Genomic DNA, 20,126 nt, shown 5'->3' with positions numbered 1-20,126 from the left:
GAGCTATCAGCAGCGCAGTTATTACTCATGCATCTTATACAATCAAGGTCGCATTTTTCCACATATACGTCTTGACACTGAAGCCATAACTGGTCTGCCCTGTTTGGAAGAAGCGTTGGATTGCTTCAGAGAGTCTGGCTTGTTGCAGTTCGTCACTGACAAGGAGCACTGGAACAAAGAATTGCTGCTCCAATTATATGCCACTCTTCATATTCATGGCTACAACAGGGATTCGAAGACTTGGGTCCTTGAGTGGATGACAGGCAATGTTCATCATGAAGCCAAAGCCTTTGATGTCATTGAGCTTACTGGCCTGCCCACTCCAGGTGATCTTTATGAACCTGGTTGTCAGCTTCACGGTGCTGCTATGGAAAGCATTTTTCACAAGCCTGAACCCAACATGAGTCAGATGCTTAGCATGATGAAGCCTTTGCCTCCCGATGCTGAATATCATAAGGCGTTCTTTGTTGAAGACCTTGAGTATCTGCCACGTACTATCTATCACATTATAAGGCGAACTCTCTGGCCCATCAAAGGACATTCTCCACATGCAAAGCTTGAAGGTGCAATGAAGACTTTGGTCTTCCATATTCTTCACGGCAAAAGCTTCAATGCACAAGACTTCTTCATCCGCCAACTTGCTGCATCAGGATCTGATCTCTTTGGCTTGAAGTTTTATGCTCCATGGATTATGCGTCTGATCAAACTACACTCAGCTGTCACCTATCAGCCCTCTGCTCGCAATCATCTGATTTTTCTGCCTGACGTCGATATGTCAGTTGAAGCCATCTATCCAGAGCATGCCAAGGAGCCCCTTAGTCCTCAAAATGCTGATAATCAAAGCTTCTCACAACACATTGAAGGAGTCCAAGCAGTCACTCGTGTTTATCCTCTAGCTGGTACTACCCGTGCACCTCATCGTGCCCTCACTGAAGCCACTGAAAGCACCATTGCACAACGGCCTAAGAAGCGATCTCGTGTTCTCAATGACCGAGAGCTTCTGGTTGCCCTTCATCAGAAACAGGATACGCATCATGACTGGCTGAAGCGCCAAATGAAAAGCCTCTTGGTGGACATAAACAGGATTCACAACCTTGACACCAAGAATTCCTTTGTCGCCCATGAAACTTGTCGGCGTACATGGAAAGGGCTGACGCTTATATGTTCTGAAGATGATCTTCAATTTGATGGCTTCTCTGAACGCTTCAAGTTTGCCTCAACACCTCCGAGAAGGATTGTGTTGCGGCGTACTCCGTCCCTTAAAGACTCTGAGTTCTCCTCCTCTGCTGCAACAGTGAATGCACGTATCATCGATGATGAAGACGATGCTACTTCACCACCTTCAGCGCGAATCAACACTGCACCAAGTTCGTCTGCACCGCCAACCAACACCGATGACCCTGCTGCTTCACCAACTCCTCATGGGAACGAGTAGGTGCTCTATGTCTTCAAACCTTTTTGGTCCTTACTGACAAAAGGGGGAGAAGCATATGAGTTTGATAGTCTTCAAGCGGGTCCATATGGGCGGTGGTTTAATTTTTTTCCTAGTGTTTACAACTCTCGCTTTTTGATACATTTGGTTCTTTGAGTTGTAACACAAAAACTTGATGGTCGTCTGCTACTTATTTGCTATTCTGTGATGCGATGATAAATTCCGCATGTGCGATGATAACTTCCACACTTAGGTCATTCTACAGATGTCCATTTTTCATTATGCATGTCATTATCTTCACATACTTTTCATGCATGATGAATTGTCGTCATAAGTTGAAGAGGATCTCCACAAGTACAACCTGCCATGTGCATTTGCATTCCAAAAGCAAATTACTTATATGCACATCTTCAGGGGGAGCCTTTGCCACTTATGAAGACAATACCTAAATCCTTTACATTTCACATACTTTTATCCCCGTTGAAAACTTCAACCAGTTTGTCATCAATCACCAAAAAGGGGGAGATTGTAAGTGCATCTAGTGCCACCCCTAGTTGGTTTTGGAGTATTGACGACAAACCTGGTTGAGGGACTAATGTGTTTGTGAGAATTGCAGGATAACACAGGTAGTAGTCCCTCATTGATTCGGTTTATCTACTGGAGATGACCCCTAAAAATGTATGAAGACATTAAAGACAATGGTGGTATGTGAAGATATTCACATTGAAGACTATGACAAGAGAAGACATTGCCTGAAGACTATGGGGCGCGAAGACTTAGTTGTTTTGTTGTCTCCTTTTCTTCTTTGTTGAGTCATAGGAACCTCCATACTGTTAAGTGGTGTCCAAGTGAACAAAGTTAGAGTGACTGAAGTGATGTTCAACCAAAATCCTATGTCTTCGAGCGAAGACAATGAGAGCAAATCTTATCCAGAGCTGGATGAGTCAGCTTTGCTTGGAGCCCAAGTAAAGTTGTCGCGTGTGTTTGAAATTTGACCGTTGGAACACGTGCCAGTTCCTTAGTGACCCAGGGTCATTTCGGACAAATCAGGTCGGGTTGCCTAGTGGCTATAAATAGCCCACCCCCTACAACCATAAACGGTTGGCTACTTAGAGTTAGTGTACGGCTTTTGTCGTTTGAGAGCAACCCACCTCGAAGCCTTTGAGAGAGAATTCCTTGCGAGGATAAAGCCCTAACCACCTAGAGCCAAAGAGTGTTAGGCATCACTGAAGTCTTCCTGTCTGTGTGATCTGAAGACTTATTACACTTAAGGACTATGAATCCTCCAGCCGGTTAGGCGTCGCGTTCTGAGCATCCAAGAGTCATTGTGGATCGCCGGTGAACGAAGTCTGTGAAGGTTTGGGAGTCTACCTTGAAGACTTACCAGAGTGATTGGGCGAGGACTGGGTGTCCTTAGCTCAAGGGGAATAAGGTGAAGACGCGGTCTTCTGAGTTGGATCTCAGCCTCCCTAACCAGATGTACAGTTGTCACAACAACTGGAACTGGTCCAACAAATCATTGTCTTCAACGAGTCACTGGTTTCGTCCTTCCCATTCCTTTACTTACTGTTGGCCCTGGTGAAGTCATTGTATGATTGCATTATCTTTTGTCTTCACCGAGTAACTGATTGTTCTGATTGGCTTCACACTATCTTCCTACCTGATCTATACCGCCTAGCTGCTATTAGTCATTGTGCTTTCACTTCATTGAATACTTGACTATGGCTTGCTTAGTGTAGTCTACCTTCCGCTGCATGGTAATAGGTTTATTTCTAGCGTTTGTCTTTGAAACTTCCATGTTTTGAAGACTTTCATAAAAATCGCCTATTCACCCCCCCTCTAGTCGATCACTGGCACTTTCAGGAGGCATGCTTTCATCATAGTAAATTTGCTCATCAAAGCTTGGGGGACAAAAAATATCATCTTCATCAAACATAGCTTCCCCAAGCTTGTGGCTTTGCATATCATTAGCATCATGGATATTCAAGGAATTCATACTAACAACATTGCAATCATGCTCATCATTCAAATATTTAGTGCCAAACATTTTATAGATTTCTTCTTCTAGCACTTGAGCACAATTATCCTTTCCATCATACTCACGAAAGATATTAAAAAGGTGAAGCATATGAGACAAACTCAATTCCATTTTTTATAGTTTTCTTTTATAAACTAAACTAGTGATAAAACAAGAAACTAAAAGACTCGATTGCAAGATCTAAAGATATACCTTCAAGCACTAACCTCCCCGGCAACGGCGCCAGAAAAGAGCTTGATGTCTACTACACAACCTTCTTCTTGTAGACGCTGTTGGGCCTCCAAGTGCAGAGGTTTGTAGGACAGTAGCAAATTTCCCTCAAGTGGATGACCTAAGGTTTATCAATCCGTAGGAGGCATAGGATGAAGATGGTCTCTCTCAAGCAACCCTGCAACCAAATAATAAAGAGTCTCTTGTGTCCCCAACACACCCAATACAATGGTAAATTGTATAGGTACACTAGTTCGGCGAAGAGATGGTGATACAAGTGGTATATGGATAGTAGATAATAGTATTTGTAATCTGAAATTATAAAAACAGCAAGGTAGCAAGTGATAAAAGTGAGCGTAAACGGTATTGCAATGTGTGGAAATAAGGCCTAGGGTTCATACTTTCGCTAGTGTAAGTTCTCTCAACAATACTAACATAATTGGATCACATAACTATCCCTCAACATGCAACAAAGAGTCACTCCAAAGTCACTAATAGCAGAGAACGAACGAAGAGATTATGGTAGGGTACGAAACCACCTCAAAGTTATTCTTTCCAATCAATCCGTTGGGCTATTCCTATAAGTGTCACAAACAGCCCTAGAGTTCGTACTAGAATAACACCTTAAGACACAAATCAACCAAAACCCTAATGTCACCTAGATACTCCAATGTCACCTCAAGTATCCGTGGGTATGATTATACGATATGCGTCACACAATCTCAGATTCATCTATTCAACCAACACAAAGGACCTCAAAGAGTGCCCCAAAGTTTCTACCAGAGAATCACGACGAAAACGTGTGCCAACCCCTATGCATAGGTTCATGGGCGGAACCCGCAAGTTGGTCACCAAAACATACATCAAGTGGCACGTGGTATCCCATTGTCACCACAGATATCCACGGCAAGACATACATCAAGTGTTCTCAAATCTTTAAAGACTCAATCCGATAAGATTACTTCAAAGGGAAAACTCAATTCATTACAAGAGAGAAGAGGGGGAGGAGAAACATAAGATCCAACTATAATAGCAAAGCTCGCGATACATCAAGATCGTGCCAAATCAAGAACACGAGAGAGAGAGAGAGATCAAACACATAGCTACTGGTACATACCCTCAGCCCCGAGGGAGAACTACTCCCTCCTCATCATGGAGAGCGCCGGGATGATGAAGATGGCCACCGGTGAGGGTTCCCCCCTCCGGCAGGGTGCCGGAACAGGGTCCCAATTGACTTTTGGTGGCTATGGAGGCTTCTGACGACGGAACTCCCGATCTATGTTGCATTCTGGAAGTTTTAGGTCACGTAGGTATATATGGGTGCAGGAGGTATGTCAGGGGAGCCACGAGGGCCCCACGAGACAGGGGGGCGCCCCCCACCCTCGTGAGCACCTCGTTCCTTCCTTGACGTGGGGTACAAGTCCATCAGGTGTGTTTCCTTCCAAAAATAACTTCTCCAGTTGATTTCGTTCCGTTTCGACTCCGTCTGATATTCCTTTTCTTCAAAACACTGAAATAGGCAAAAAACAACAATTCTGGGCTGGGCCTCCGGTTAATAGGTTAGTCCCAAAAGTAATATAAAAGTGGATAATAAAGCCCAATATTGCCCAAAACAGTAGATAATGTAGCATGGAGCAATCAAAAATTATAGATACGTTGGAGACGTATCATTGATCTATACTGCCTAGTTGCTATTAGTCATTGTGCTTTCACTTCATTGAATACTTGACTATGGCTTGCTTAGTGTAGTCTACCTTCCGCTGCATGGTAATAGGTTTATTTATATCGTTTGTCTTCGAAACTTCCATGTTTTGAAGACTTCCATAAAAATCGCCTATTCACACCCCCCTCTAGTCGATCACTAGCACTTTCACTTTGACCAGTGGACCTCTCCACCCGGTTGCATCTGGTCAGCACAGAGGGACACCTGGGAGCAACATCCGGGCCAAAACCACAGCTACATCCCCTCTGTGTGTAGACCCGACGCGTCCGTTTCTCCCCTCCAGGTGCCGCCGGCAGCGCCGTCCGTGAGGGGGGCCATACCCCGGAGACGCGTGCCGCCTCTTCGGACATGCCACAACACCACCCGGTTGTGGTAGGTCATCCTATAGAAACACTTGGGAGCAACGTCCCCTTCGTATAGACCCGATGCGGCTGTTTCCACCCTCCAGATGATGGCGTCGGCGCCATCCGTGAGAGGGGCACACCACGGACGTGAGGGGGTCACACTCCGGAGACGGGTGCCGGGCGTTTGCAACCGCCACAAAACTTATGTCGGCATAGCTGTTTTTGATTTTAATAAAATATAAAGACCTATATTCAAAAGAACATGACAACACATTGTTAACATGCTCGAAAAAAATACAAACTATATATATATATATTCATAATCTATGGAAAAATACAAACCACATATATATTCATATAATACATAAAAAGCATAAAAACATATGTAAATTTTTTTTTTGTAAAAAACATGTAAATAAAAAACTATGCCGACGGCAAAGCTGTCGGCATAGAGACGACATGGTTTAGGTGTGCTGCGAGCCGCGGATCGCTGACGTGGCGTCTATGCCGACGGCCGCCGTTGGCATAGCTACGCCGCGGATCGGTGACGTGGCGTGCGGAGATATGCCGACGGCCGCCCGTCCCGACCATCGGCATAGTTTTGACGACGTTAGCCACTGGTCACGGGCGGGGTCGCCGGGCCCATCTGTATGCCGACGGCTGCTGTCGACGTGTCGGCAGCTGTACCGACGGCCGTTCTATACCGACGGCTGCCGTCGGCGTAGGTCAGGGTAGCCCGACGGCCAGGACTAGGCTGTCGGCATAGCTCTAAGTAGGCCGACGACAGTCGTCGGCATAGTTCTGACCGTCGGGTTAGGACCGTTTTCCCGTAGTGCTGGATCCACTAAGATATTTTTTTGACATATAACCAAGAAGCTGGATATTAAGTAAACTAGGGTATATATCTGTCTTCCAAGATGTATTATTTAGACATATAACTAGGACATTAAGTAAATTTTACTAGAAGGCACCTGCAATAACTAAGGTTTAGGATTTGTATTCCGGTGCATAAATGTGATGCGGGCTCATGTGCCGCCGAGATTAGGTCGTCGCGTCCAAAATATGGATCGCTAACGACCGAGATTAAGGCAGGTTTGGTTATGATACGACTTGGGCTATACGTCAGCTAACTGTAATCGCGCACTCTGGGCTAAAGCCTTAAACCCTCGTCTCTCTCTACCCCATTGCCCCACCTTCCCTAGGGTTTTGCACCATGGCGTCGGCGTCGCGTGCGCTCCTCCTGTCGTGGCTCTCGCCACTCCCCGCCGCCGGCTCCCGCTTCCTCCGCCCGCTCGCCGCCGCGGGCAGCCTCCTCCCTGCGGTGCTGGTCCCATCCCCGGTCGCGGTTGCCAGGCGGTTCGCGACGCAGCCCGCGCACTCGTCGCTGCGGGACTCGTCCCCGAACTGGAGCAACCGCCCGCCCAAGGAGACAATCCTCCTCGACGGGTGCGACTTCGAGCACTGGCTCGTCGTCATGGAGCCGCCCCCAGGCGACGGCGCCAACCCCGACATCCCCCGCGACGAGATCATCGACAGCTACATCAAGACCCTCGCTCAGGTCGTCGGAAGGTATGGATCCCAGTACCACATTCCCCTCCCGCGCTGACGCAAGCCTCACATCCTCGAGGTTCTGGAGCCTAACCTCCAGCCCTCCACTTTGTGTGTACAGAGAAGTCAAAAGTATCGGTTTCTGCTAGCAGGGCTTTTCTGACCAGCATCTATTTGAGATTGTGCTAGTAGTTCCTGTCTATTATGTTCATTATTGACTATGGCAATCTGCTTATGACAGAATGGGAAATCCATTTAGCCGGTCTGTGTTAGTGAGGTCTCATTTTGATGTTATTGACTATGGGAATCTTATGACAGAATGGGAAGTTCATATTGTCAGTCTGTATTGCGAGGTCTCATTTTGATGCACAACTATATTTGGAAGTGTTTGGAAATTAGCGGGCAAGGAACTAGGTTGAAGATTGGTAGATGAAGTTTGGTTATTTTGTAGATTTATTACTTATGGAGGTGATTTATCGATTTGATGTGTTATGACCCGGAATTGTTGAGGCGCGATAAGTGTACCTTACCTAGCTGTTTTGTGTCACTTAATCATTTACATGATGATTTCTATGCATATTCATTTAGGAATCACACTCAATCATTTGTGTTGATGGTGATTCTGGCTTGAGGAGCATGCTTGGTGTCAGTTATTTGTATGTACATAGACGACTATCAGTGCACTAACTTCCTTGGACTATGTTGCAGTTTCACCATTTCTTAGTAATTTTGTTTGCCTCTTTGAACCATAACAACTCATTGCTTTGAGGAGAACAGAATAGAGTTCTCCTTGATGTCTTGGTTGTCTCCAGTGCTAACATGAAATGTGTTTCAAGTCATCTTTGTGCTTCATAATTAACATATCTGTATCTTGAATCTTTCCTATCTTCCAGTGAAGAAGAAGCAAGGATGAAGATCTACTCTGTGTCAACTCGGCATTATTTTGCTTTTGGAGCCCTAGTATCTGAGGAACTCTCCTATAAACTCAAAGGTATTGATCATTACATGAAATTTTTGGTATTGCAACTTTTTATGAAGGTGACTTCACATGGTCTTCGTGTAACCTCATGCCTCTAAATTTTTATCTCCAGAGTTGCCTAAGGTCCGCTGGGTCCTTCCTGATTCATATCTGGATGTCAGAAACAAGGACTACGGAGGTAAATGATTATGTGCTTCCTATCTTACTTGTCCACTATAATAATTTGAAATGGTTGCTGCTTACCCCCTGATTAGTTAATAGATTTACCACTCAGCTGCTATTTATTATGTTGTGTTATGAGCATCTATCTTAATTGCATGTTCCAGACCTAGGAATTTTGAGAATCCCTATATAATACTCCCTCCGTTCTTAAATATAGGTCTTTGCAGAGATTTCAACAAATGACTACATACAATTCCTAATATCTACGCTCTAAAATATGTATATATACATCTATATGTAGTAGTCCATTTGAAATCTCTAAAAAGATTTATATTTAGGAGGGAGTACTTCTGTTTGAGGTTGTAATTTTGTCTAGCACATGCTTTTAGGAATTGTATTTTTACTAAGTCTTAGAGCATGATTTACCTTCAGATTATTTTTCCATTTATTGATTAATGATCACTGTTGGTATCCAATTTGTGCTGCAATTCCTGTAGCATTTTGCATTATAGTTTAGCAGTAAACTATAGTAGTGGTGAACATCTTATCATTGGTATCATGTGGAAATTCAAATTTCTAGTATTTGAGTATACTCTTCGCTGCTCTCTGTATCTTCATTTCTACAATATGTAGTAAAGGATGTCACCAATACATATGATATCTATTCAATAACAAAAATGAAGATTGGTGACAACTTGATTAACTGATACGTAACTGGGAAGTTACGTTGGCCACTGTTACTAACCACAAACTTTTGTTTGTGATGAAACCTGCATATTACACAGTTCACTTAAAATTAATTAGGAGCTACTCCCTCCGTCCCATAATACAAAAACGTTTTTGAAGCTGAGTATATGACACTGAACCACTTCTCTAGTTGCTAGTGTTTGTTTAAAATATATATAGTCCTCCTAGTGGTATACGTTTTTGGCTGCAATCTGTCTCTCTTATTAACATATAAGTGTTTGTCGTTCTGTCTTGGCCTTTAAGCTCCTTGAGGTGGCAGCTTTAACATCTTAACCTGTTGCATTTCCTGGATGATTTGAGATTGTGCAACATATTCATTTTTCATCTTCTTCACATGGTAAAGATATCTTGGTATATCTGATGCCTTTTCTTGCATTTCGGGGGAACCATTTATTGATGGGCAAGCTGTTCCTTACGATCCCAAATACCATGAGGAATGGGTGATTAACAATCGTCGTGCTAATGAACCCCGGCACAAACGCGGCGACAGACCTCGTAACTTTGACAAGAGAAGGGAGAACACACATACCAAAGCAGGTCTGCTCCACCAAGTTACCAGTCTTCCCGACCATCAACCGAAGATCAGAACCAAATGCCACCCCGCGACACTTCTCCAATGCGCCCTGCACAAGGGCTGCCACCACCAAATTACTAGCCCCATGCAGCAAACCGACAATCAGGTTATGTTCCAGCAGGGGGACCAAACTATCAGAACACACCACACCCTGGATACCAAGGTGCCCCAACTCCTGGGTATCAAGCTGGTAACCAAGGTAACCATGGTGGCAACATGCACGGCGGTCCAAGCCCTGCCTATCTGAGCAACAACCCTGGATACCAGGGTGGAGGTCCAGGTGGCAATCCGTCGCCCCCTTCCCCAGATGGCAACAATCCTCCCTACCAAGGCGTTGGTCCTAGCTATGGTGGTGGTGCACAAGGATACCAAAACATAAGCTACCAGGAGGGCAGTGGCAACTACAACAATGCCGCACCACCGACCTATGAGGGCAGGGACGGGCCAGGGAGGCATTACCAATAGAGAACACTGCTAGAAGAGCACAGGGACGGGCCAGGGAGGCATTACCAATAGAGAGCACTGCTAGAAGAGCACCGCGTAGGAAGTTCGTACATGCTCTGCTCGTGTCTTGTACTCTCGTTTGTTGCTCACTTGCTCTCATGGACTTTTATGCATGTATACTATTCTCTCTCCCTATTGGTGTTTTGAGAACTAGAATTACTAGAAGCTTAGCTAAGTGCTCATTGTATTCCCACTTTGTCCAAATAAATATAATGCTGTGATGACTATGTTTTCGTATGTGCTCATTGTTTGTTCACTTTATATCGAAATAAACACAGTGCTGACTGCTGACTATGGTGCCAGAGCTGTTTTTTTTAGACAAAAGCTGTGTTATTTGTTGATTGGCACATAAACACGTGAAAGGCTTAGATCCTAGGCCGAAATCGAATCGCATCGATCTTCTTTTGCGGCCCATTACACATGGAGGCCCATATCCCTAATACAACAGATCACACTCTTTACAGCCCAAGCCCAGTGAATGGAGATATTTCGGTGGCCGCAACGAAACACGGGCCCCTCTATAAATCGCACTCTCGCTGAAGCCTTAAACCCCCGTGGTCACTCCCCGTCCCATTTCCCCCATCCCCCATCCCCGCTAGGGTTTTCCACCATGGCGTCGGCGTCGCGCGCGCTCCTCCTCTCCAGGGCCTCGCCCCTCCACGCCGCCGCCTCCCGCTTCCTCCGCCCGGTCGCGGCCGCGGGGAGCCTCCTCCCGGCGGCGCTGGTCCCGTCCCCCGCCGCGGCGCCCTGGGCGGCGGCGAGGCGATTCGCGACGCAGCCCGCGAACTCGTCGCTGCGGGACTCGTCCCCGAACTGGAGCAACCGCCCGCCCAAGGAGACGATCCTCCTCGACGGCTGCGACTTCGAGCACTGGCTCGTCGTCATGGAGCCGCCCCCAGGCGACGGCGCCAACCCCGACGTCACCCGCGACGAGATCATCGACGGGTACATCAAGACCCTCGCCCAGGTCGTCGGAAGGTATGGCTCCCCGTGCCACATCCCCCTCCCGCACTGACGCGCTCCTCGCATCAGGGTAGTTTTATGGTGCGTATGTTTGGATCTGGATTCTGTGGAGGGGATTCGGGGTGGGGAATGGCGAGCGTTGTTAAGGTAATGTAGTGGATGGTGTGCTAGCGTCTGTTGTGATACTAGCCTCCAATTTGTTTGTACAGAGATTGAAATTACCAGTTCCTGACCAGGGCTTTTTTAATTTATTATGCAGCAATAATGACCGCATGGATGTTTGAAATTGCTATGTTAGTTGAATAGAGACGACTGATGCTCTGATCACTGTTTTAGAGATCATGCTTGTTGTTCTTAGTCTTTTATATGCAATATTAACTATGGTAGTATGGTTATGACAGAGTGGGGATTCATTTGTATGGTCTATGTGGGTGGGGTATTGTTCTGATGCACCGACATGTTTCAGGGTGTTTGGAAATTAGTGGGTGTAGAGACTCAGTTAGAGAGGGGTCGTTGAAGTTTGGTTATTTTGTAGATTTACTGATGGAGGTATTTTTATCGATTTCATGGGTTATGAGTCGGAATTGGAGAAGTGTGATAATGTGTCCATTGTTCCTATCTCATTTTTGTGCAATTTTATCATTTTAATGCTCCTTTCACATTACTTGGGGATCATGCTTATTATCTGTTTTTGGTACCTAGACAACTGTGAGTTCACTAACTTTTTTGGTGGACATCTCTTGCAGTTTCACCGTTTCTTAGTATTTTTCTTTGCTTCTCTGAACCATAACAACTTATTGGTTTGATGATAATAGAACAGAATTCTCCATGATGTCTTGGTTGTCTTCAGTCTTAACATGAAGTGTGTTTTTAGTCATCCATGTGCTATTCATAACATATCTGTATCTTGGATCTTTCCTATGTTCCAGTGAAGACGAAGCAAGGATGAAGATCTACTCTGTGTCAACTAGGCATTATTTTGCTTTTGGTGCCCTAGTATCTGAGGAACTCTCCTACAAACTCAAAGGTATTGATCATTACATGAAAAGTCTTGTATGTGATCTTTTTATGAAGGTGACTTAAAATGATCTTGTGTTAAATGCCCCTAAATTATTGTTTTCAGAGTTGCCTAAAGTCCGTTGGGTTCTTCCTGATTCATACCTGGACGTCAGAAATAAGGACTATGGAGGTAATGATTATGTACTATCTGACTGAATATTGACTACAGTATAATAATTTTAAATGCCTGTTGCTCTTTCCCTGACTAGGTAATAGATTTACCACTCTGTGCTGCTACTATGATGTTGTGTTATGATTATCTTAATTGCATGTTCCAGATCTAGGAATTTTCAGAATCCCTATATAATACTTTTTCTAGATGTTGTAATTTCCTGTAGCACATGCATTTTAGGAATTGTATTTTTACTCAAAAGGTTAATATTGTTATCCTGTCAGAATATTTTTCCATTTATTAAACAATGATCATCATTGTTATCTTATTTGTTCTGCTGATTTGCTTCTGTACCCCGTTGATTTATAGTTAAGCATTTATCTGTTTAGTGATGAACATCTCATTGTTGTTATCGTGGAGTTTTCTAGTATTTGAGTTAAATCTTGACTGCTCTCTGTATCTTCATTCCTACAGTATATAGTAAAGGATGTAACCAGTATGTAAAATATCTTTTCAACTGAAAGAAATGGTGTTTGGTGACAACTTCGTTAATTTTTAATTGAATTTTGAGCTTATGTTGGCCCCTGTAACTTTTTGGTAACGCTACAAACTACAAACTTCTGTCATCTGATGAAACCTGAATATAACAGAGTACAACTCAAAATTGATATGAGAGCTATATGATAGCGCTTCTGTAGTTTCCAGCTTTTGTTTAAAGTATACATCGTCCTCCTAGAACTATATATCCTAGTACAGTATAAGATAAGGGCTATATCCTAAGATAAAAATGCAAATCTGTATGATTATCTAGCCTGTCGAGTGCTTTGAGCAAGACGATTTATAATATCAAGTGTTTGTCATTCTGTCCTGGCAATTTGAGCCCCTTGAGGTGGCAGTTTTTAACATTTTAACCTGCCGTTTCTTCCCTGGATTATTTGAGCTTGTGCACTTTTTCCAGTTTTCATCCGTGTCCATATGTAAGAGAGTGTATCTGATGCCTTGTATTTCAGGAGAACCATTTATAGATGGACAAGCTGTTCCTTACGACCCCAAATACCATGAGGAGTGGGTGAGAAACAATGCCCGTGCCAATGAAAGATCCCGGCGCAATGACAGGCCTCGCAACTTTGACAGGTCGAGGAACTTTGAAAGGAGAAGGGAGAACACACAGGCCTACCAGAGTGGGCCTCCAAACCAAATGCCACCCCATGATGCTGCTCCTCCAAGTCGTGGTGCACAGGGCCCGCCACCGCCTTCAGGTGCTCCACCAAATTACCAGCCCCATGCACCAAACCCACAGGCAGGCTATGCTGCAGGAGGTGGACCAAACTATCCAAATGCACCACCACCCCCTGGATACCGAGGTGCCCCAGCCCCTGGCTACCAAGCTGGTAACCAAGGTTACCAGGGTAATCCTGGTGGCAACATGCACAATGGACCAGGCCCAGCCTACCATAGCAACAACCCTGGATACCAGGGTGGAGCGCCAGGAGGCAACCCGCCGCCACCTTTCGCAGGTGGCAACCAGCCTCCTCCCTACCATGGCGGTGGTCCTAGCTATGGTGGTGGTGCACCAGACTACCAGGGCCAACCAGGTGGTAACCCAGGCTACCAAGGTGGCGGTAACTACAGCAACGCCGCCCCTCCTCCCTATGAGGGCAGGGACGGGCCAGGGAGGAACTACCAGTAGAGAAGACTGGTAGAAGAGCGCTGTGTAGGAAGTTAGTAAGAGCTATGCTCGAGTCGCCCTATGTTGTTCTCGTGGACTTTTATGCATATATTCTCTATCCATCATGGTGTTTTGAGAACTAGAACTACTGCAAGCTTAGGTAAGAAGTGCTTTGTTTTTTTCTCTTTGTCGAAATAAATACAATGCTGACTATCGTATGGAACCAGAGCTTTGTTATTTGTTGCCGTATTGTAATAGCAACATGTTCTGTGTGTTCTATTGAATCACTTTTATATTCTGTCTGTGTACAAATGTGTTTGGAGCTCATTTTTGCGTTTTAAGTGCATGCATATTCATTCCATCTGTAGAGACCAATTTGTTTCCGCATGGACCCAGTTTCTCTTTTACCAAGTAGTCTGTGGCTTCTCCTCAAATCAAAGTGTCATCTATGATTTGCCGTTTCCCCCTGCTCCAGTGATTTGTGTCACTTTTGAGGGATTTGAGCTTTCTTCAGGATTTGGCCCAACTGTTTGTCACTCTCACGCGCACCAGTTTGCCACTTTGTTCTGATTTCAGCAAACAGTCAAAGCTGTAGTGCGACCTGCAGTTATGTGGGAGCTGTAGCGGTCGTGATTCCGAGATCCTGGTAGCATGTTTAGAAAGTAAAGAAACTAGGAAGTTCTTTGATTCAAGTGAAGCAAATTGTCCAGACGAAATTTCATGCAGAATATGGGTATGGCCAATGTTGGTACAACATTTCAATTTCGGTACAAGAGAGGAAGTACGATCGTCCAGAATCCTTTTACATGTAGAAATTTTCGACTCTGAACAGACATAATAGTAGTACTGATAAGCAAATTCTGATAAACACCCCATTTCAATTCCGTGGCTTGAGTATCTACATCCAAACAGAGCCTATGTCTGTATGCTTTCCAGTGCAATCGTTGCAAAGCTCCAATCACTGCATCAACCTCATACATGAACACCGAAATATCACCACAACCGTTGGAACATGTTTGTTAACAAAGGCAGAAGAAACATTTATGCTTAAACTGTTAAACATGACAGGATGGCCAGACAAATATTCTTTGGTGTACGCAATTGCAGGAGAAGAGGAAGTTCTGAGGGGAACTAAGCAATCCCACTCTACATAACCTCTAGGGTCAGGAAAAGATCATAAGTCCTGTTACTTTCCACATTTATGTCTGAAACGGATAAATAGAACTTCTTTACATTGAAGTAATATGAGTATTCTTGGTAGGGGCAGCAGATTTATCTAGGATAAAAAAATGATAAGTGCAAAGAAACTATAACCATACATAAATCTAAAAAAGGAACAAAAAAAAACCTGTGGCAACATCACAGCTGTCGTGACTCACTTTCATCTATAAAGAGACATCAAGAGAAGTACACAGAATGGTTACAAACTGATAACTATCTCAAGCCAACAAGTAAAATACGTGAAGAATGAGTAGCAGGCTAGCAGCACCAAGGTTCAAGCTAACATGGCCTTCTCCTCTTTTATATATCATTGAAAGCTCTAACCACACTTGCTGAAAGTCAAAAAACCTTGTGACGTGCAGCCTACATCACAAGGCTACGCCTGAGCATTCAAATAACACCGTACACCTCCACAAGATATTATTATTTTTTCACAATGAACACAAGATATTAGTTTTAATCATTTGTATGCGGCGTTATTAAAGTAAGACAAATATCATAGTGTCTTATATGTCATGTGTATGTCACTCATCAGACAAAGCAGGGGAGGCAACATTTCTACAAGATTCTGAAGTCACTTCTTTACTGAGTTCACTCGAGTGAATTGCAGAAAACCACCACATTGAAGCATAGATTTGCAGAAAAGACTGGTTTACGAATTTCTGCCATAAACCACTGATTCTTGGCCTAATCTTTTGCAACAAACACTACACTAGTGCAGAACCGGGCAATAGCACCGGTTCGTAAGGTCCTTTAGTGCCGGTTCGGTAACCGGCACTAAAGCCCCCCCCCCTTTAGTACCGGTTTAGCACGAACCGGTGCTAAAGGGCAACCACGTGGCACGAGCCAGCTCTGGGGGCAGGGAGCCCTTTAGTACCGGTTTGTGACACCAACCGGTATTAAAAGGCTGGGGGGTTTTGGGTTTATGATTTCTTTTTCATTTAATTTTGTGTTTTCCATTTAATTCTTTTTTGTTTGCTGATATTTTACGACACTACATATTGTACACGTTATGCATATATATAAATAGAATTCTTAGTAGAACCGATCATACACACACACACACACACACACACACAATTAGCTAGCTATATACAATTTCTCCTAATTGGTGCCTTCGGACCAATGACATTAGCCTAATTGGTGCCTTTGGAGCACGATAACAATTGGAAGTGGTTCATGGGGGCGGTAGCGGGTAAAAGTATTCTCCTTTGGGATTTATGACCCGGTCGAGCAAAAATCCCGCTATTTCCTCTTGAATTGCTTCTATGCGGTCCTCTAGTAGGAGGTTCTGTCGCACCTTTTTGAACTGTTAAGAAGGATATCAATATGCATGTGTATTATTTGTGTGACTAGATATCGATAATGGTGTAAAAATTGTGAATAGTGTTCTGACAAACGTACCTACTCCTGTCTTTGAGATCTGCTCCTTTCGGACGCCATCATGCGAATGTTCTCGCAAACGTAGTATGCACACAGATTATTCCCCGGCGCCTGCTTCAGGGCCTTTACGAGAATGGAATTTGATCAGATAATAATTAATCAAGCATGATAATTAAAGAGATGGCAGCTAGCTAGTACTACTTAATTACTTACCATGGGTCGATACCATTTCAGATTTCGTTTCCATTGGCCTGGAGTGAAGCTGATGAACTTTGCCCAAGCCCTGCCCGCCGACAAAGAAAATGAATAAATGGGTTATTAAATAGTTGTTATCAGGAAATGATGAACTAATTAAATAGGCCGAGATATAGTTAATAATGATTGAAATTACCTGTTAACTATCCCCTTCACGATGGTGTAGTCAGTTGGTTTCTTAAGTAGTGAGTCTAGTACTTCAACTGTTCGTTCATCAACTTTAATGATTAACAAGATCCAGTGAAATTTGCATGCACACACGTTTGCATGTCTTAATTAAGCGGGCATATGTAAGCAAAAATATGTAGCTAGCTAGTAGGCAAAAACAGAATTTGTAGTACAAGACAGTGTGACTCACTCGAAGTTGTAAGGAAGTAGTATATCTTCATTGTATTTGAGGCGCTTGAAGAACTCTAGCATGCTTTCCTCTATACTTTTTTCGTAATATGGATCTAATTTCCATGTGTATTCATTAATGGTATTTGGGTCAACGAACCCAATGCCATAACGTCCACCTTTTTTCATTTCATAAATCTTCCTCCTGCATAATACCACAGAAAAGAATATAGTGAGGATAATTACATGTAATGATTGATCAAAATGATCACTACAGCTAGCTTGAGACTTAAATTACAGAAAGAAATCACTTACAGACAATAGCAACTGACGATAGATTTGTCGAGTGCATCTTGATTGTATAACTGAAATAGTTCTGAATACTCAACGGACACAACTTTCTCATGGTAGTAATGATCCTTCTTGACATTCACCATGAGGGACTCTCGATTGGAATTCTTGGTAATGTCCATGTACCATTGATGCAATTCATACATTCTCGTTGGGAGCTTCTTGACCTCGTCTGGCTCGACCAAAGGTTGGCCCCGGACATATTTTCGTTTTATTTCCTCCTCTCTAGTCGGAGACATGGGCTCGATATCGAGGAGTTGTCCAACAGTGATCTTGAGCATTTCAGCCTGCTCAATATGCTCCTCGGTTATTACCACATCGCCCAGCTCGGGAACGTAAACGGTTTTCCCACAATAATATTGGGCGCGCCTACTCTCATGTGTTGTTGGCACAACAAGCGGGGGGGGGGGGGGTTGATTGCGCCGCCTGTTCTTCCAGCCGGGGAACGGTTTTACCGCATGTTTTGCCAGCTGATTTGCTCGACCTCGAGCTCGCCTCTTTCTGTAGACGTGCTCGATTTAACTTCCTGAGGTGGCGCTCATAGTCTGTGTCAACAGGCTTGGTAGCTGGTGCGCTAGCCATACGAATGAAGTGGTCAATCTTTTCCTCAGGCACTTTCTCCCTTGGCGGCGGTGGCGGTTTCGGTGCAAAATGGGCTTCCACCTCGGCCTTCGATATGGCTGCGTTTTCCTCCTCGGACTTGTCGTAAGGCCTCTGCGGAAGAGGCGCGAGGATGCTTGGACCATATTGAAATCGCTTGCCTCCGCCTGTACCTCCAGTACTACCTCGACTTGTACCGCTACGCACCATAGCTGAGGCGGCTCTCTTCCGTGATTGCTGAGGCGACGAAGACGGCTGACGTGGCTGAGTTGGAGGAGGAGGAGTGGCCTGAAGCTGTGCCGGACTTGGAGGAGGAGTGGCCTGATGCTTTGCCGGACTTGGAGGAGGAGGAGTGGCCTGAAGCTGTGCCAAACTTGGAGGAGGAGTGGCCTGACGCGTTGGTGGACTTGGAGGAGCGGGAGTCTGCTGATTCGATGGCGGACTTCGACGAGGAGTCGGATGACGCGGTGTCGGTGGCCTTCGAAAGATGATGCAATCCTTTCTCCATAGGATGATACGATGGAGGTCCTCTCCCAGTGTGTGCTCCTCGTCACCTCCAGGAATGTCAAGCTCTAGCCCCGAATATTGGTCCACCACCTCATCAACTAAGACACGAGCATAGCCCGCTGGAATCAGGTTGCAATGGAAGGTTGCCTCGGGGGGATTTGTAAAAGCAACGGCGCCCGCCACCTTCATGGATATGTTCTTCATTTTGAAGTGTAGCTCACAGTTAGTGTTCTCCATGATGTCATCCACTGGGTAGCTATCCAGCAATGCGTCGCCCGGGGCGGAACCCACGCTGCTTCTCGGCATGGATGGGACGGTGCTATCCAATGCTGGATCATCCGCTAGCTGCTGCAGCTGCTGAGACCCCCTTTGCTGGCTAAGTGAGTCGATCTGCTCCTGCTGCCGCTGGAATTTGACTGCCAAGTCCGCGTGCGCTGATTCTAGGCCTTGAAGGCGTTCATAGTTGTAGGATCGAAAGTATGTCTAGAGGGGGTGTGATTAGACTACTTGACCAAATAAAAACTTAACCTTTTCCCAATTTTAGTTCTTGGCAGATTTTAGCTATTGTAGGACAAGTCAAGCAATCATCACACAATTCAAGCAAGCATGCAAAGAGTATATTGGCAGCAGAAAGTAAAGCATGCAACTTGCAAGAATGTAAAGGGAAGGGTTTGGAGAATTCAAACGTAATTGGAGACACGGATGTTTTTCCCGTGGTTCGGATAGGTGGTGCTATCCTATATCCACGTTGATGGAGACTTCAACCCACGAAGGGTAACGGTTGCGCGAGTCCACGGAGGGCTCCACCCACGAAGGGTAACGGTTGCGCGAGTCCACGGAGGGCTCCACCCACGAAGGGTCCACGAAGAAGCAACCACCCACAAAGGGTCCATGAAGAAGCAACCTTGTCTATCCCACCATGGCCATCACCCACGAAGGACTTGCCTCACTAGCGGTAGATCTTCACGAAGTAGGCGATCTCCTTGCCCTTACAAACTCCTTGGTTCAACTCCACAATCTTGTCGGAGGCTCCCAAGTAACACCTAGCCAATCTAGGAGACACCACTCTCCAAGAAGTAACAAATGGTGTGTAGGTAATGAACTCCTTGCTCTTGTGCTTCAAATGATAGTCTCCCAAACACTCAACTCTCTCTCATAGGATTTGGATTTTGTGGAAAGAAGATTTGAGTGGAAAGCAACTTGGGAAGGCTAGAGATCAAGATTCATATGGTAGGAATGGTATATCTTGGTCTCAACACATGAGTAGGTGGTTCTCTCTCAGAACATATGAGTTGGAATTGTGTATGTGTTCTGATGGCTCTCTCCACGAATGAAGAGGAGGTGGAGGGGTATATATAGCCTCCACACAAAATCCAACCATTACACACAGTTTTCCAATCTCGGTGGGA

The 20,126-nt window shown here is 44.8% G+C and overlaps 1 protein-coding gene and 1 pseudogene across 1 annotated transcript; both read left to right on the top strand.

The window, feature by feature from the left end:
* The first annotated feature begins 6,960 nt into the window (after window positions 1-6,960).
* On the top strand, window positions 6,961-10,222 carry LOC123104331 (multiple organellar RNA editing factor 8, chloroplastic/mitochondrial-like; annotated as a pseudogene).
* Window positions 10,223-10,804: 582 nt separating this feature from the next.
* Window positions 10,805-14,362, top strand: LOC123104330 (multiple organellar RNA editing factor 8, chloroplastic/mitochondrial). Its single transcript, XM_044526156.1, has 4 exons — window positions 10,805-11,239; window positions 12,154-12,251; window positions 12,348-12,413; window positions 13,406-14,362. The coding sequence occupies exons 1-4, from the start codon at window positions 10,872-10,874 to the stop codon at window positions 14,083-14,085; spliced, it is 1,212 nt and encodes a 403-aa protein (XP_044382091.1). The 5' UTR covers window positions 10,805-10,871; the 3' UTR covers window positions 14,086-14,362.
* Window positions 14,363-20,126: the final 5,764 nt, after the last annotated feature.

Source organism: Triticum aestivum, chromosome 5A, assembly GCF_018294505.1.
Source record: "Triticum aestivum cultivar Chinese Spring chromosome 5A, IWGSC CS RefSeq v2.1, whole genome shotgun sequence".
Classification (NCBI taxonomy): Eukaryota; Viridiplantae; Streptophyta; class Magnoliopsida; order Poales; family Poaceae; genus Triticum; species Triticum aestivum.
This window is presented reverse-complemented; position numbering and strand designations above follow the sequence as displayed.

What these genes read in the sequence shown, in the direction of transcription:
- LOC123104330 (XM_044526156.1), top strand. Translation starts at nt 10,872, where the DNA reads ATGGCGTCGGCGTCGCGCGCGCTCCTCCTCTCCAGGGCCTCGCCCCTC. An exon ending in ACTCTCCTACAAACTCAAAG is followed by an intron (nt 12,252 to 12,347) that starts GTATTGATCATT and finishes TATTGTTTTCAG; the next exon opens with AGTTGCCTAAAGTCCGTTGG. An exon ending in CAGAAATAAGGACTATGGAG is followed by an intron (nt 12,414 to 13,405) that starts GTAATGATTATG and finishes CTTGTATTTCAG; the next exon opens with GAGAACCATTTATAGATGGA.